The sequence below is a fragment of the Cololabis saira genome, chromosome 19 (genome assembly GCF_033807715.1).
Source record: "Cololabis saira isolate AMF1-May2022 chromosome 19, fColSai1.1, whole genome shotgun sequence".
NCBI classification, from domain to species: domain Eukaryota; kingdom Metazoa; phylum Chordata; class Actinopteri; order Beloniformes; family Belonidae; genus Cololabis; species Cololabis saira.
In genome coordinates, this window is record NC_084605.1 from 6,452,020 (window position 1) to 6,471,271 (window position 19,252).

Sequence of the window (19,252 nt, forward strand, 5' to 3'; positions counted from 1 at the left end):
GGGGCTTATGCGAGGCCTCTACCTATGTAAAATACAGCAAAAGATTGTACAAAGATTTAAAATATGCAGAATACATGATTGCAGTCTAAAAACAAAAACAAAGCAAATAAACAGCAGCATGAATAGAATACATGGTATCTACATGATTAAAGAAAAAAATAACAAATCTAGAAATATCATTATGTAATCTGATCAATTAAATGTGTCCTGAGCTTATGTTTAAAATTTCAGTTCATTCTTAGTTAATTTTTCAATAAGTTCATTCTTATTCGACAATCCTCAGATCTTCATCCTCCTAAATTTCTCACTTGCAGGTCAATTTTCGATGAGATTTAGGGACTAAATTGTGGAATGATTTTTCCCACCTGGCAAAGACTCTTCCTCTTTGAAATGTTATAAAAGACGTTTGAAGGAACTTGACTGCTGTTTTGTAACTGTTTTCCCAATGTATTGTTGTACATGTATTTGTTTTTTTTTTTTTGTGTTTCATGTTCTCATAGTGACATGATCATTTTTACAATTAGTCTTATTTGCTCAGGAGTCAATACAAGTTGTAAAAACAATATCTCATGCACACTCACACTCACTTATTTTTTTGTCTTTATTACTATCTATATATTGCATTATTAGTTTGCCATCACGTTTGTGTAGTTATACTTTTTGTTTTTGTATATTAATCTTGTGTTCTTTATAACATGTGAAATTTTAATAACTTTTTTTTCACAGAGTTTATTCACCAATAATTTAAAAAACACAAATACAGATAACAATCAATTGAGGTAGGTTTGTAAAATGGGACTCCCCAGAAGCTAACTGTAGCTTGTGAATCACACAGCAAAACAACTATAAATGACACAGATACATATAATAACCTTATAACCTAAAAAGAAATAAAAAAAAAAACAATAAAACCCTGAGACCTCCGCAGATTTCCTAGATACAAAGATATTCTTGTAAAAATAATACTAAAAATAATAATATCAGGTATTGGTACATAAACATTCACAGATAGTTTTAGAGTTAGACATAATTTAATAAGAAGAGACATAATTCAATAACAATTTTTGTTTTACCGTAGTCTCTTTTTGAAAATTGAGAGATCCAGACTCTTTTATAGCAACTATCAATCTCATCCCAAATTTTTGGACCTTTACAGGTTACACTGAAACTTGTACATTTCAGTTTCCTTTTCTTTCCCTTTAAAAGTTGTTTTCCCCTTGTGGTGTGTTCATGAGTCAGAGCATAAATTGGGATGAGATGACAGAGTCCGTCATTGAGTCTAAAATCTTCACATTATACATCACACAGGCATTGTGGAAAATGTTACACTCAGTAAGTTTCAGAAGCTTTTATCCATAAAAAAAAAAAAAAAAAAAAAGAGTATCAGAGGAAGCATTACATTTGCCCCATGATAAAACTCGGATCACTTTCTTTTGTAAGATCTGTAGTTTGATGACATAACTTGGATATGTATTACACCATAAAACATTACAATAATTTAAATGAGGCTCAAATAGATACCGGTACAGAGTTAGGAGAAGCTTCAAGAGGAAGAAAATGTCTCAGCCCATAAAATAAGGAGATATATTTAGATAGGAATTTAGATCATTCGGTGGAGACCCATTGGGTTTTTTGCCTCTTCCTGCAGCGAATAGTATTTATCTTTGATATTTTCTTGTATACCTTTAAAACTGTGCAAAACAATAAACTAAACTAGTTTACCAGGTGCCCCCCCCTCTTCCACAGCCACTGACAGACAGGCAGGGTCGCCACCCGTCCCTGGAAATACGGAATTGTTACGTAATTGGGAATTAAAAGTTGCGTTCCGTATTAGTTCAATACGGATCGCAGTTGATTCTGTATTTCACAATTGTCCCATGCACGTCTGTCACACTCGCACACACATGAACAACGAACTAACAGTAATGAACAAAATAAAGGACAGGATATATTAAAGGATATATTAAAGACAGCAACATTTGTTGGTTCGCTCTGTGTTATTTATTGACGTCATAATATACAGGTGAAGGTTGGAAAATTTTAATATATTGCAAAACTTCATTTGTTTCAGTAAATTCAACTAAAGGTGAAACAAATATATTTCCCACTGCATGGGAAAATAAGGCATAATTAAAAAGGCATAATTTTGATGATTATGGCTCACAGCTTATGAAAACCCCAAATAAAAAAATTAGAATGTTTTATGAAATCAATAAATTCAATCATCAAAATTATAACAAATAAAGGCTTAAAATATCTTGCTTTGGATGTAATGAGACTAGGTAATATATGAGTTTCACCTTTTAAGTTGAATATAAATGAACTTTTACACCATATTCTAATTTTCCGACCTTCACCTGTAGCTATATTCTACATCTTGGTTGATGTGGACATACATAGAATAGCATAGGAGGCTATTTCAGTTGCTATATGGTTGGCTGTCTGTACAGTCAAAGCATTTTTTTTTTTTTTAATATAAAATAAATACATTTCTATGCATTTTAGAAGTTTTGGGGATGTCCCTTTTTTTTTGGTGCTTGTGCTGCTGAAACACAGCGTCCCTTATTTCTATTTCTTAAAGGTGCCAACCCTACAGACGGGTGAGCTCACCTGAGCTGCTGGCAGGGCCGATAGTTCCCCCAGTAGATTCTTCCTGATGTCCTCGACGTCCACTGGTCCAACCCTCTCCGGCATCTCGGCGAAACAAGACATCATCATCTCTGCAGGGAGACAAATGTAAATGTAAAATGTACTTTATTTATATAGCCCTTTACAGGTGAGCCAAAGTGCTTTAGTTAGTTAGTTAGTTCCCAGAGTAGGTGAGTAGGATCATTTGCTATCCTGGTAGCTTTTTTCCCAATCACTTCCTTATAAATGCCACTTAAGTTTCTCTGTGTCTTCCCCTATTATTTTTGAGGCTAGATTCACTATTCTTTGTAGCTTGCATCTATTTTTTGTGTTAAGGTTGCCGTACCACGTTGCCATGTTGAAGGTTAAGATTCCCTCTATGAGGTTCTTATACAGGACTGTCTCAGAAAATTAGAATATTGTGATTTTCTGTAATGCAATTACAAAAACAAAAATGTCATACATTCTGGATTCATTACAAATCAACTGAAATATTGCAAGCCTTTTATTATTTTAATATTTCTGATCATGGCTTACAGCTTAAGAAAACTCAAATATCCTATCTAAAAAAATTAGAATATTCTGGGAATCTTAATCTTAAACTGTAAGCCATAATCAGCAATATTACAATAATAAAAGGTTTGCAATATTTCAGTTGATTTGTAATGAATCCAGAATGTATGACTTTTTTTTTCCCAATTGCATTACAGAAAATAAAGAAGGTTATCACAATATTCTAATTTTCTGAGACAGTCTTGTAGACAGTCTCCATAATCTGCTTGCTCACACTAAAAGAGTTGAGCTTGCGTAGTAAATGTAGCCGTTGATTACAAGATTTAAAGATGTGGTTGGTGTTGTTATTAAAGTTAAGATTTCTGTCAATAAATGTACCTAAGTATTTAAAGTCCCCTACTACCTTGTTTTTGTTTTTTTGTGTTTTGTTTTCTGCTTTTTGTTTCGTATTACCTAGCTTATTCTATTTTTCTCATCACCTTTTTAGTCTCTCTCTGTGCAAAATAACAGTAATTCCCCCCTTTTCTTTTTTTTTTTTTTTTTTTTTTTACAATCTTCCCTACAAAGTACTGCTTCTTACCTGTTTGTCATTCAATGTTATATGAATTTAAAAAGGTCTCCAATGTAAACAAGTGTAATGCTTTCTTGGAATAATGCCTTTTAGTTGACTTTGTATCAGCAAATCTGTACTGTCATGAAACTGTACCTGATCCTATGCAATTCTTCTAATAAATTCTTCAATCAATCAATCAATCAAACCTCTACAGTGTGATCCTGGATTGTTAAAGGGCTGCACAGGATCTTTTTCCAACATGACCAGTTCCTTTGTTTTCGTCACATTAACCTCCAAGAAGCTCAAATCACACCAGTTATGGAGAGAAGACACATGTCTTTACAGAATAAAACCCACAGGAATACAACATACAATCATGAAACAGAGCAAAGAATAAAATAGAATAAGAAAAAAAGAGTAAAAAGTGTCACCACACTATTAGGTATTAAGTTTCTCTGTGTCTTCCCTATTATTTTTGAGGCTAGATTCACTATTCTTTGTAGCTTGCATCTATTTTTTTGTGTTAAGGTTGCCGTACCAAATTGCCATGTTAAAGGTTAGGATTCCCTCTATGAGGTTCTTATAGACAGTCTCCGTAATCTGCTTGCTCACACTAAAAGAGTTAAGCTTCTGTAATACATGTAGCCGTTGATTACAAGATTTAAAGATGTGGTTGGTGTTGTTATTAAAGTTAAGATTGCTGTCAATAAAGGTACCTAAGTATTTAAAGTCTCCTAATCCCTCTAAAGTGTGATCCTGGATTGTTAAAGGGCTGCACAGGATCTTTTTCCAACATGACCAGTTCCTTTGTTTTCGTCACATTAATCTCCAAGAAGCTCAAATCACACCAGTTATGGAGAGAAGACACATGTCTTTACAGAATAAAACCCACAGGAATACAACATACAATCATGAAACAGAGCAAAGAATAAAATAGAATAAGAATAAAATAAAAGAGTAAAAAGTGTCACCACACTATTAGGTATTAAAAGAGACAAGACAAGGAGCATGAAATCCCATCCAGCCTGATCTGTCCCTCTGATGTCCTCAACCCTGATCACTTCTAAAAGGAAGATAATTATATGTAATAATAGAGGAAAAACTAAAGTAGTCTCAGAAGAACCACATAATCAACTTTTACTACATAAAATGCAACAGACGCCCGTTTGCGACCCTTGTTATTAGCATTAGCCGCAACTAGCTCAGATCCCCCAATGATTCATGATTCACGTTCGTTAAATGATTACATTTCAAAGGATTACAACGTAATACGACACTTGAGCAACCAGGACTCACTCGGGGTATTTGATTCACTTGGAATCGTGTTAATAACTGCATTAAAACCCGTTCACATCCGTAGTTAACGTTGGCTCCGCTCTGCTCCGCGGTCTTCGTTTTAAACCGGCGAGCGCGGACCAATCACAGGCCGGATAGACGCCTACGTCATCGAAGTCGTAGGCGGGTTCAGGTACGATCTCGCGATAAGTAGCGATAAGTGACGACAGAAGAGGAATAAAAATAGGGAATTTTTGATGACGGAAAGAAAGTATAATTAGTATATTAGTATAAATATTATCATAAATCACTGTTTTATAACTTAAAAAAAGAAATATTGACTCTTTGACCATATATGATAATTTAAAAGTAGAAGATAAACAAAACTTTATTGAAAATATACAAACTCTCAAGGAGGATAATGGACAAATATCAATATAAATACAATATGAAAAGAAAGGAAAATAAAAAAATTAAAAAATTAAATAATACAATTTTTTTTAAACATTAAAAGTAAAAAAAAATCAAATAAAAAAATAAAGAATGGGGATTCTTGTAAGGAATACAAACAACAAAAAACAAGACGCTTTAAGAATTAAATGGTGCATATGAATAACAAAATAAATGAAACATTTAAATTCACATAATGGAGCAAAGAAAAGGAAAGGAATTATGCCGCGTTCCAATTGTCCTAGGACGTGGGAATTTCTCAGTTACCAGTCGGATTTTTCAACTGGAACGCCCCTCGAAGTGGGATTTCCCACTGGGAAAGTGGGAGAGTCTTCACCACCCCCGAGTTCACATTCCAAGATGGCTGCCCCGGTTGTAAACAGTAGAAGAGAGCTCTGTAATAATTCGTAGCACTTCTTTCTAGTTTTGGTCACACTACATCAGTCATATACAAGTATTGTTCAGCATATATATGCTGCTATAGTGTACTTCACATTTTTATGTGGTATATGCGAACTACAAACTTGTTTTCCGACTTTGTAACTGGAACGCTGATAACTCGTCTGTGTCGTCATTCCCAGATCCGAGTTCCGACTTCCGAGGTAAATGGAACGCAGCAACTTGAAAGTGACGTCATCAGCCACCGACCGTGAATGCAGCGGAGAGAAACTGGTCGCCCGAAGCGGATTTGTGGATTAAAAGATCAGAAAAAGCTGCCAGGTGCGTTTGCAACGCACGACCTGGACAGGTCCGAGTCCAACTGGCCGGGTCAGACGTTTCTACCGACGCAGCGGGGCGAGAAACAAGCGTGAAAAACCAGAGAAAACCAGCGAGGAAACGCCAGCTGCGTTTCCATGACAACGGTGAGACGGAAATGCGACTTAATGGAGGATTTAAAGTTTGTTTGTTTTTTCCTCCGTTATCAGAGAACCGCTGTTCTGACAATTTCTGCTGCTTTGCCAAAAAATGCTCCCTAATGGTTTTCTACGTTTGTAGAGCTACAATTTTACTGAGTTTTACTCCCTAAACCACTTCCTTGTCTCTTGCCCAGCCGTTATTGTAAATAAGAATGTTCTTAATGACCTGTCTGGGTAAATAAAGGCGAATGACTGAATGAATATCAAATAAAGCGATAGAATTGTTTTTTTTTCTCTTTATCGCATAATGTTCACAAAGTTTAATGCAATTCATGTCATGGGTCGTGTATTTTGAAGGATCAAATACTCAACTTCCCATATTATCAATTTTACATCATGCAAGAAATGATTGGCGTGGCAATGAAACTTTGAAAATCGACTGTTCGCATTTTAGAACCACAAAGTAGCATTTCTGGGCAGGTAGCAGAAATTGGCAGAACACCGGGGTTACGTAAGTAACCTAACGTTTTGAAAAATGCATTTTGATCTAAACCACTAGGGTCCAGATCCAGACCTGCAGGTCCTCTACAGACCACTAGGGTCCAGATCCAGACCTGCAGGTCCTCTACAGACCACTAGGGTCCAGATCCAGACCTGCAGGTCCTCTACAGACCACTAGGGTCCAGATCCAGACCTGCAGGTCCTCTACAGACCACTAGGGTCCAGATCCAGACTGAATGAATGAATGAATGAATGAATGAATGAATGAATGAATGAAAAAATTGTATTGGTCACCACCAAGCATGTACACTTAGGTCACAACCAAAGGGTCAGGGCTGAAGCCTCAGCTTGTGAATGCCCATCCCCCTTCTTACATTTCAAAATGTTCTTTTGTCTGACATGTTTGAGACATTTTCCTTATATGAAATACAACAAATGAATAATAACTAACAACAACAAAGAGCATATGCACATATACATGCATACCTATCTGCTCATGACGTACCTACATATATATCCATACATGTACATACATACATTTGCAAGCACATTACATATCCACATACATATACACATGCTTACACTTACATACATGCATGTATCTGTACACACATATGTTAAAAAAAAGGATTATTTAAGTGTTTATCATAATAATACTCAATGTACCCATCCTTTTGTTTCTTTTCTTTATGACATCATTCCATTACCCGGGAACAAGTCTGTACTTATCTATCATCATGTCTTTATACCTTTTTTTTTTTTTTTTTTTTTTTTTTTTTTTTAATTCAACACATTTTTGCTATATTTCCATTCTTTCGGTAATGCATTCCATAACCTCACGCCACAGACAGAAATGCACCTACTTTTCGCAACTGTATTACAGATAGGTTGTTTCCAGTTGAATTGGCCTCTGAGGGCATAACCCCCCTCTCTCTGAACATGGTTTGTATGTTGGGAGGAAGTAGATTTTTTCCTGCTTTAAACATAAGGGTCAATGACGTGATGCCTATATTTTCTGAAAAACAGATTTTTTTTTCAATTCAAAAAGGGTTTAAATGGATTAAAAAATACCAGATATATGACCTACCTGTCCCACATAGGGACTCACTTGAATTTTACAAAAAATACTAGTTATTTGGGATTTTGTTGTTGTTTTAAGCGTCAAAATGTCATGTGGTGCGACCGTCCGACCACGACTCTTGTTTTGAAAGCTTTTTTGAAATCACTCTAAGGGCCCGATTTACTAAAGGTATGCGTGTGTTAAAACCTGTGCAAACTTGACAGCACCCGCAAACCAAAGTGCCAGCTGATCTACTAACAGCGTGCAAAGACGACTGCGTCTCTGAAATGCGCAAAATTGCACACGCAATTCAGTTAGTACTTTTGCCCTGATGAATAATCAATATGGGCCGTACCCGGCAGAAATCCTAAATACTGGGAGGGGAAGATGCAAATTGCTCCATTTACCACGCGCAATGAGATTTACCAAGCCTGAAAGTTATTGCGCGTATTGTGATTGTGTCTGTATTTAATACGTTTGAAAGGAAGGTGCTAATCTGCTGCTGCTGTTATTGTGACAAGGAGGCGACATCCAAAATCAAAGAATACGCAGAGAGAGAGTCTTTATTCTGCTGCATGCTATTTTAAAAATGGTTGCACAAGTTTTATTAAAGGCCACTTTTTCTTTAATCCTTCGCCTTATATCTTGCCACCTTCTCTTATTGTGCCCCCCTCCACTCGCCCACAAGCAGGCCAAGCCTTTGTGAAAAACTTTGTATTTTATTGATTATTTATCTTATTGAACGTGAAATCATCCTTCGTAAATTACCTTTAATTAAAACCCGTGCTTATTAATCACAAAACACAGGTTAAACATCATGACCAAATCCGCTCCGACCCGCTGTGTCAGGATCAGCGCAGAGACTGCAGCTTCGCCTGAATTATGGTTCCGCGTTAAATCGACGGCCATATGATGGTCCCGTCTGTCACACATTTACTGTCAGTGTTTGCTATATAATATATAATATTTGCAATATACTGTGGACATCTGAATAAAAACGTAACTCATAATTAGATGAATCAAAGCGCTCTCCAGCTCTGCGTCTGATTGTCTTTTTCTCCTCAGATCATGCCGAGCACCGCGGGGTCACGCAAACCCGACCAATTAAATATTAAAATCAAATTCAGTCCTGTGGCCCGTTTTTCTATTTCGTATTTTTGATCTGTGCCTAAAATTGAAATATGAAAAACCAGACGTTTTTCCGTTTTTTGTGTTACCAACTGCATTTATTCTATCGCAGGTTTTCTCCGATAATGCGTTTCTTTTGGTAATGTTTAAATTTCTTTGCTGTAGTTCATGAATGTGTTTATTTGCCTCTTCCACTAATATCTCTAACTCCAACTCGTTCAATTTCATTTTGCGCTTGTGACTTGTGACTGTGCATTCCATCCACTCTCCATGGCGCAGGTCTGCGCTTGCAAACCTTAAGACACGCAACACCTCATTTAAATACTGCTGTTTGCACCTGTTATCAATTGCGCAAGCAATCTTAGTTGATCACCTGCAAACCACACGCAAACAGCACGCGCAAACTTTTTCAGTGCACACGCAATTTAGTACTCTTTATTTAGGATCTTAGTAAATCGGGCCCTAAATGTTTTGAAATCAGTCTTCTGCCCTATCTGGCATGATTTTTGGAATGTCTTGTAGTGTGTAAGATTGCAACACATTTGTATTTATATTTCCATCATAATATACAAACAAAGTTTGACTGATGATGTCCATTTAATTAAATATCATGTGGCGCGACTTAAAAAAAACACAATTTTTGTATTATACTGAAAACTTGTAAAAAAAAAAAAAAGGATGTCAAGATGTTAATGAAATTAATTTATTTTAATATGAATCACGGTTGCACCATATGACCTTTTTTAAGGTTAGTGCCAATTCATCTTGACAAAAATCACTTAATTTAAAAGTTTTATATGAATTTATGTGTACACAACATTGTTAATGTTTGAACTACTGCAATAGATATTCTTTTTTTTATTATTTTAAAATTGACCTGTTGAAAATCCTTATTCGTCATTGACCCATAAGCAAAGCTGTTTTCAGACCTGCAGTTCCTCTACTGACCACCAGGAGTTTAAGTTCTTTCCGACCCCCGTCTGTTCCTGCAGGACCGGAGTCGCATCTCTCAGTGAGCTTTGAGTCTTGGTTGTCATGTCGTCCGGGGATTCTGGCGGGGACGCGGGTCGGTGGCTGGACGCCCACTATGACCCGGTGGCCGGTCTCTACACCTTCTCGTCCTGCGTGGACCTGGCGGACCTGAGCGGGGACGGGGAGAACCGGCTGGTGGTGGGGGACCTGGGCAACGGCTCCAGCGGGATGAAGCTGAAGGTGTACCGGGGCACGGCTCTGCTCAGCGAGAGCGCCCTGCTGGACCTGCCCGCCGGCCTCGTGGCCTTCTTCATGGACCTGCACGAGCCCCGCATCCCCGCCGTCGCCGTGGCGTCCGGGCCCTGCATCTACGTCTACAAAAACCTGCGGCCGTACTTCAAGTTCACGCTGCCGGGTCTGGAGGTCAACGCCCTGGAGCAGGTGCCTTCCTGTCGAGCTATCAGTATAGTTTTTATTAGTTTTAGTCACGTTAACACCCATTTTAGTCGTGTCAAGTTTCAGTCACAGTTAGTCTTATTTTAGTTAAAGAAAACTGATGACATTTTAGTCTCCATCCCGGATGGATGGATGGATGGATGGATGGATGGATGGATGGATGGATGGATGGAAGAAGGGATGGAAGAAGGGATGGAAGAAGGGATGGAAGAAGGGATGGATGGATGAATGTTGATGGATGGATGGATGGAAGACAGGATGGATGGATGGATGGAAGAAGGGATGGATGGATGGATGAATGTGGATGGATGGATGGATGGATGATGGGTGGATGAATGGTGATGGATGAATGGATGGATGGATGGAAGAAAGGATGGATGGATGGAAGCAAGGATGGAAGCAAGGATGGATGGGTGGATGGATGGATGGAAGACAGGATGGATGGATGGATGGATGGATGGATGGATGGATGGATGGATGGATGGATGGAAGAAGGGATGGATGGATGAATGTGGATGGATGGATGGATGGATGGATGGATGGAGGGAAGGATGGATGATGGATGGAAGAAAGGATGGATGGATAAATGGATGAATGTTGATTGATGGACGGATGGATGAATGAATGGAGGACGGTTGGATGGATGGTGATGGATGGATGAATGATGGATGGATGGAAGAAAGGATGGAAGAAGGGATGGATGGATGGATGGATGGATGGATGGGTTGATGATGAATGAATAGATGGATGGAAGAAGGGATGGATGGTTGGATGGATGGATGGAAGCAAGGATGGATGGATGGATGATGGATGGATGGATGGAAGAAAGGATGGATGGATGGATGGATGGAGGGAAGGATGGATGGATGGATGGATGGATGGATGGATGGAAGAAAGGATGGATGGATAAATGGATGAATGTTGATTGATGGACGGATGGATGAATGAATGGAGGACGGTTGGATGGATGGATGGATGGATGGATGGATGGATGTATGGATGATGGATGGATGGTGATGGATGGATGGGTGATGGATGGATGGATGGATGGTGATGGATGGATGGTTATGGATGTATGGATGATGGATGGATGATGGTGATGGATGGATGGAACCGACGCCTGTATGGTTGCTGTGTGGAGCGACCATGTGACCGGCTGCTGTGCTCTGATTGGCAGGACGTGTGGCAGCAGGTGAAGGAGGGGCAGATCGACCCCGCGACCCTGAAGGAGATGTTAGAGGGCATCAGGAGGAACGCCGACGTCCCGCTGTCCGTCCGCTCCATCCGCTTCCTGGCGCTGGACGACCACGACGCCGAAGAATTCGTGCAGCTGCACAAACAGCAGCCAATCAGGCGGCAGGTAACCCCGCGGGTCAACAGCGCGGCACGGATACGACGTCACCGCTAGCCTGCGCTCCCATGATTCCTTGCTGTGGTTCCAGACCGTCATCACCTGTATCGGGACTCTGAAGAAGAGCACGGCCGACGAAGACGGCGTCAGCTGCCTGGTGATCGGTACTGAGAACGGCGATGTCCTCATCCTTGACCCCGAAGCTTTCATCGTCCTCTCTAAGGTACAACCCCCCTCCCTCATCTGGTCAGAACCGGTCTGAACCGGCCCCGGCACTCATCCTGTAAGTGGAGTTCCTCAAGGATCCGTCCCGGGCCCACTTCAGTGAGTGCGTTTACGTGGGAAGTTTAATTCCTCTTTAATTCAGAATTTAAATTAAATCCGATTTAAAATGAGTAAAAATTACCATGTAAACACCTAATTCCGAATGAAAATGGCCATTCCGAATTAGACTTAATTCCGAAGTAAGTGGCTGGTTTATTCCGATTTTAAATCCGAATAGAATAATTCCGCAATCATGTTTACACTCATTCCTCTTTAAATTAATTCCGGTCTTTCTTTCTGCTCGTTCCCTCGCCCGTCTGTCTCCATGACGCTTATATTCCGCGCTGGGCTGGTTTTCCAAACAAAGTTTCAAGATGGCAGCACGCAGTAAACGCTGGTCAAGAGCAGAGACCATTTATTTAATAAATAGCTTGGAGGACCTGGAAATAATTAAAAGAACAGATGGCAGGAAACAAAAATTGTGAGCTTTTCAAAGTTGTAGCGGCTAAGTTTGTTTTTCCTCCGGTAGTTTAACCTCCGGTCCGCCCCCCTATCCAATCAGAACCTTCCCAACCCCCAGACCTTAGGCGGAATTGGATAAAGCCGATCAAACCTGTTTTCCATGTAAACCTCAATTCAGAATTACTATTTCCATGTAAACTCGAAGGAAAATAGTTTAATTCGGAATTATTTATTCCAAATTAAAAATCATCATGTAACCGTGGCCAGTGAGGTTTAAATGAAACTGCGCATCTGTGGGCAGATGTCCCTGCCGGGTACTCCGACCATGATGGACGTGACGGGGCAGTTCGACGTGGAGTTCCGCATCACTGTGGCGTGTCGCAACGGGAACATCTACATCCTGCGCAGGTAAGATACACCTGTCGGAGCTGATCCTGACGGCTCTTAGTCCAACAACGTAGAACTTGTTTCATGATGCCTTTATTTATTGAACGAACCCTCATCCAGAACTAAGTTCCTGATTCAGCACTTTGTAGACCCAGGAACCCTCACGTCTACAGAGGTCCACCAGGTCTTGGTCTGGGTCTGGGTCTGGGTCTGGGTCTGGATCTGGGTCTGGGTCTGGGCCTGGTCCAGACCAGGACCCTCCACCCGGCTCAACGCTGGTTATGGGGTGTTTTGGTTTAACTCTGGTCTCGTAGTGCAGAGGTTTGCTCAGAAGCAGTCATGTGAACCGCAGACGTACCTGTGGCAGGTAAACCTGCTGGAATGTTCACCGCTAAGAGGACCGACGACCATCTCCATCTCTTCCACCTGTGAATAAACTCTCTCGCTGTACAACGTTAAGCTTGTTTTATAACTCCTTCCAGATCCAAGAGCAGCGAGTTGCTTCTCCAAGACCATGGATGGATGGATGGATGGATGGATGGATGGATGGATGGATGGATGGATAAATGGGTATATGGATGGATGGATGGATGGATGAATGGTGATGGATGGATGATGGATGGATGGATGGATGGATGGATGAATGGGGATGGATGGATGGATGGATGGATGGATGGATGGATGGATGGATGGATGGATGGGGATGAATGTGGATGGATGGATGGATGGATGGATGGATGGATGGATGGATGGATGGATGGATGGATGGATGGATGAATGGGGATGGATGAATGGGGATGGATGGATGGATGGATGGATGGATGGATGGATGGATGGATGGATGGATGGATGAATGGGGATGGATGGATGGATGGATGGGGATGATGGATGGATGAATGGGGATGAATGGGGATGGATGGATGGATGGATGGATGGATGGATGGATGGATGGATGGATGGATGGATGGGGATGGGGATGGATGGATGGATGGATGGATGAATGGGGATGGATGGATGGATGGATGGATGAATGGGGATGAATGGATGGATGGATGGATGGATGGATGATGGATGGTTGGATGGATGAATGGGGATGAATGGATGGATGGATGGATGGATGGATGGATGGATGGATGATTGGGGATGGATGGATGGATGGATGGATGAATGGGGATGGATGGATGGATGGTGATGGATGGATGATGGATGGATGGATGGATGGATGGATGGATGAATGGGGATGGATGGATGGATGGGGATGAATGGGGATGGATGGATGGATGGATGATGGATGGATGAATGGGGATGAATGGGGATGAATGGATGGATGGATGGATGGATGGATGGATGGATGGATGGATGGATGGATGGGGATGAATGGGGATGGATGGATGGATGGATGGATGAATGGGGATGGATGGATGGATGGGGATGAATGGGGATGGATGGATGGATGGATGGATGGATGGATGGATGGATGGATGGATGAATGGGGATGGATGGGGATGGATGGATGGATGGATGGATGGATGAATGGGGATGAATGGATGGATGGATGGATGAATGGGGATGAATGGATGGATGGATGGATGGATGGATGATGGATGGTTGGATGGATGAATGGGGATGAATGGATGGATGGATGGATGGATGGATGGATGGATGATTGGGGATGGATGGATGGATGGATGGATGAATGGGGATGGATGGATGGATGGTGATGGATGGATGATGGATGGATGGATGGATGGATGGATGGATGGATGGATGGATGAATGGGGATGGATGGATGGATGGGGATGAATGGGGATGGATGGATGGATGGATGATGGATGGATGAATGGGGATGAATGGGGATGAATGGATGGATGGATGGATGGATGGATGGATGGATGGATGGATGGATGGATGGGGATGAATGGGGATGGATGGATGGATGGATGGATGAATGGGGATGGATGGATGGATGGGGATGAATGGGGATGGATGGATGGATGGATGGATGGATGGATGGATGGATGGATGGATGGATGGATGGATGGATGAATGGGGATGGATGGATGGATGGATGATGGATGGATGGATGGATGAATGGGGATGGATGGATGGATGGATGGATGGATGGATGGATGGATGGATGGATGGATGGATGGATGGGGATGGATGGATGGATGGATGGATGGATGAATGGGGATGAATGGATGGATGGATGGATGGATGGATGGATGGATGAATGGGGATGGATGGATGGATGGATGGATGGATGAATGGGGATGGATGGATGGATGGATGGATGGATGGATGGATGGATGGATGAATGGGGATGAATGGATGGATGGATGGATGGATGGATGGATGGATGGATGAATGGGGATGGATGGATGGATGGTAATTGATGGATGGTGATGGATGAATGGATGGTCGTGATTGATGGATGGATGGATGGTGATTGATGGATGGATGGATGGATGGTTATATATGGATGGATTGATGGATGGTGATGGATGGAGGTGTGACAGGTTCCCGCCTTGTTCTGCCCCCAGGGACTCCGACAGGCCCAGGTACTGCGTGGAGCTGCCGTCCCACCCGGTGGGGCTGGTGCGGGTCGGCAAGAACGTGGTGGTGGGCTGCAGCGACGACAGTCTGCAGGGCTTCACACAGAAGGTGAGGTCACATGACCAGGGGTCCTGGAGTCTCGTCTTTGGGTCCAGCTATCATTTTAGCTTTTATTAGTTTTAGTCACGTTCATTCTCCTTTTAGTCGTGTCAAGTTTCAGTCGACGAAAAGTCATTTTAGTCTAGTTTTAGTCAAAGATTGTATTTATCCAAACACATTTTTCAATTCAAACAAGGTTATCTTATTATTGTATTATTGTTATATTACCTTATAGACTCAAGAATACATTCATTCCAGATACAGAAGACTCTAATTTGAGTTTACAACATATTTCATTTTCTGCATTTCTCCCCGTCTTTTTCTATTTAAACGACAGATTGGGTTTTCTTTTCCACGTCTATGTAGGAAAGTGTATCCAAAGATGGATTTTCTTCTTCTCCAGCCCCACCCAGAGCAGATCCCTGCGTTTCTCTTTGTAATTTTGATTTTAATTGACGTGAACCTAGAGCTCTGTGTTAACGGCATCAGCGTCTAACCTGCAGAATCTGATTCCCCGCTGCAGCGACTGGGATTGCGGACTAACGTCACCCAGCAGCAGAACTAAACCAGAGGAAACTACTGAAAACATGGACATTAAGGATCTTTTGTTAGAACATTTCATCTCGTTTTGATCAACGAAAATGAATGAGTTTTTATTTTGTAATCTATATTTTAGTCTCGTTTTTAATCCTCTACGATATTGCATTTTATATTTAATTATCGTTATCGTCAGATGACCAGCATTTTCGTTGCGACGATATTTAGTCATAATTTTGTTTAATGAGTCTGTTACGTGGGAACAGTTTTGAATATGAATCTTTAAGAAACACCAAGACAACCGAAGTCCTACAGGGACCAGTTCTGGGGCTCCTCCTGTTCCAGACTCTCCACCATCTTGAGGTCTCTTGTCACAGCTTATGCAGATGATTCCCAGATCTACGTTGAACTCTCATGATTAGGATACTTTTCTTATTTTGTAATCTACATTTTAGTCTGTTTTTTATTCCTTTACGATATTGATTCATATATATAATTATTGTTATCGTCACATGACCAGCGTTTTCTTTGCGTCTCGTTTTCCTCAGGTGATAAAGGTTCGTTGACGACGATATTTATTATATAATTTTCCTTGACAAAAGTAACTTTGACGTGTCTGTCGTGTCTTCAGGGGAAGAAGCTGTGGAGGATCGAGCTGCCGGCCCCCATCACCACCATGGCCGTCATGGAGCTGCCCACCCGGGGCTTCCAGGCCGTCCTGGTGGGCCTGGCCAACTGCGAGGTTCACCTGTACCGGGACAAGAACCTGCTGAGCACCATCAAGACACCCGACGCCGTCACCAGCATCCGCTTCGGCCGCTACGGCCGCGAGGACGGCACCCTGGTCCTGACCACCGGCGCCGGCGGCCTGATGGTGAAGATCCTGAAGAGGACGGCCGTGTTCGACGAGCGCGACAGCGCGCCCGGGCCGCCGCCCGCCCAGAGCATCCGCCTCAACGTCCCCAAGAAGACTAAGCTGTACGTGGACCAGACGCTACGGGAGCGCGAGAACGGCACGGCCATGCACCGCGCCTTCCAGATGGACCTGAGCCGCCTGCGGTTAGCCGCCGCCACGGCCTACGTGAAGGCGCTGGAGTCCAGCCTCACACCCATGTCCGCCAGCCTCGCCGAGCCCCTCAAGATGAACGCCGTGGTCCAGGGTCTGGGTCCCACCTTCAAGCTGACCCTGAACATCCAGAACACGGCGGCGTGCCGGCCCGTCATGAACCTGGCCATCAGCTTCCTGTACAACGACGGCCTGTACAGGATGAGGAACCCGTTCATGAGGATCCCCCTGCTGGTCCCCGGCCTCGTCTACCCCGTGGAGACCTTCGTGGAGTGCACCAGCGACAAGGGCATCTCTGACATCATCAAGGTGTTCGTGCTGCGCGAGGGGCAGAGCACGCCGCTGCTGACGGCCCACATCAACATGCCCGTGAGCGAAGGACTGACTCTCAACTGAAAACCCAGTTCAAGGGACTCTCCGTTCAGGATTTAGCTCCCGATTTAACAACTGATGCGGATACTTCTCGAACATTGAACTGTTCTAACTGAGAACCAACGTCCTGCACACTAACACACTCCCTCCACACTTCCTACACAGTCCCTCCACACTTCCTGCACACTTCCTGCACACTTATCACACACTTCCTCCACACTTCCTGCACACTTCCTCCACACTTCCTGCACACTTCTCACACACTTCCTCCACAGCCCCTCCACACTTCCTGCACACTTCTCACACACTTCCTCCACACTTCCTCCACACTTCCTCCACACTTCCTGCACACTTCCTCCACACTTCCTGCACACTTCTCACACACTTCCTCCACACTTCCTCCACACTTCCTGCACACTTCTCACACACTTCCTCCACACTTCCTGCACACTTCCTCCACACTTCCTGCACACTTCTCACACACTTCCTGCACACTTCCTCCACACTTCCTGCACACTTCTCACACACTTCCTCCACACTTCCTGCACACTTCCTCCACACTTCCTGCACACTTCTCACACACTTCCTCCACACTTCCTGCACACTTCCTCCACACTTCCTGCACACTTCCTCCACACTTCCTGCACAGTCCCTCCACACTTCCTGCACACTTCTCACACACTTCCTCCACACTTCCTGCACACTTCCTCCACACTTCCTGCACACTTCTCACACACTTCCTGCGCACTTCCTCCACACTTCCTGCACACTTCTCACACACTTCCTCCACACTTCCTGCACACTTCCTCCACACTTCCTGCACACTTCTCACACACTTCCTCCACACTTCCTGCACACTTCCTCCACACTTCCTGCACAGTCCCTCCACACTTCCTGCACACTTCTCACACACTTCCTCCACACTTCCTGCACACTTCTCCCACACTTCCTCCACACTTCCTGCACACTTCCTCCACACTTCCTGCACACTTCCTCCACACTTCCTGCACAGTCCCTCCACACTTCCTGCACACTTCTCACACACTTCCTCCACACTTCCTGCACACTTCCTCCACACTTTCTCCACACTTCCTGCACACTTCTCACACACTTCCTGCACACTTCTCACACACTTCCTGCACACTTCCTCCACACTTCCTGCACACTTCCTCCACACTTCCTGCACAGACCCTCCACACTTCCTGCACACTTCTCACACACTTCCTCCACACTTCCTGCACACTTCCTCCACACTTCCTGCACAGTCCCTCCACACTTCCTGCACACTTCTCACACACTTCCTCCACACTTCCTGCACACTTCTCACACACTTCCTCCACACTTCCTCCACACTTCCTCCACACTTCCTCCACACTCCCTCCACACTTCCTACACACTCCCTCCACACTCCCTCCACACTTCCTCCACACTCCCTCCACACTCCCTCCACACTCCCTACACACTCCCTACACACTCCCTCCACACTCCCTCCACACTCCCTCCACACTCCCTCCACACTCCCTCCACACTCCCTCCACACTTCCTACACACTTCCTACACACTCCCTCCACACTCCCTCCACACTCCCTCCACACTTCCTACACACTCCCTCCACACTTCCTCCACACTCCCTACACACTCCCTCCACACTCCCTCCACACTTCCTACACACTCCCTCCACCTCCTCTGTTGTTTGGTTCAAATCTTTTCTTTAGGTTTACAAACAATCAAGTCACTCTAGAACGGTACATTTGTTGTTTCCTCT

General features: G+C 43.1%; 2 protein-coding genes across 2 annotated transcripts in view; one reads left to right on the plus strand and one right to left on the minus strand.

The window, feature by feature from the left end:
* The window catches only part of LOC133419764 (kinesin-like protein KIF20A), a 39,027-nt gene extending 33,924 nt beyond the window's left edge, over positions 1 to 5,103 (minus strand). The window contains exons 1-2 of the mRNA XM_061709178.1: positions 4,991 to 5,103; positions 2,611 to 2,720 (exon numbers count right to left, since the gene is read on the minus strand). Coding sequence (XP_061565162.1) covers positions 2,611 to 2,718 — 108 coding nt within the window. The 5' untranslated portion in view covers positions 2,719 to 2,720; positions 4,991 to 5,103. The remainder of the gene's footprint in view (positions 1 to 2,610; positions 2,721 to 4,990) is intronic.
* Positions 5,104 to 6,102: 999 nt separating this feature from the next.
* On the plus strand, positions 6,103 to 17,700 carry bbs1 (Bardet-Biedl syndrome 1). The gene is made up of 7 exons (XM_061708161.1): positions 6,103 to 6,282; positions 9,958 to 10,378; positions 11,571 to 11,753; positions 11,836 to 11,967; positions 12,772 to 12,878; positions 15,401 to 15,521; positions 16,681 to 17,700. The coding sequence occupies exons 2-7, from the start codon at positions 10,001 to 10,003 to the stop codon at positions 17,509 to 17,511; spliced, it is 1,752 nt and encodes a 583-aa protein (XP_061564145.1). The 5' UTR covers positions 6,103 to 6,282; positions 9,958 to 10,000; the 3' UTR covers positions 17,512 to 17,700.
* Positions 17,701 to 19,252: the final 1,552 nt, after the last annotated feature.

Bases quoted from the DNA above. Each gene is read 5' to 3' on its own strand.
- bbs1 (XM_061708161.1), top strand. From the start codon at position 10,001: ATGTCGTCCGGGGATTCTGGCGGGGACGCGGGTCGGTGGCTGGACGCC. The intron at 10,379-11,570 runs GTGCCTTCCTGT...TCTGATTGGCAG, and splicing joins AGGTCAACGCCCTGGAGCAG to GACGTGTGGCAGCAGGTGAA. The intron at 12,879-15,400 runs GTAAGATACACC...TTCTGCCCCCAG, and splicing joins AACATCTACATCCTGCGCAG to GGACTCCGACAGGCCCAGGT.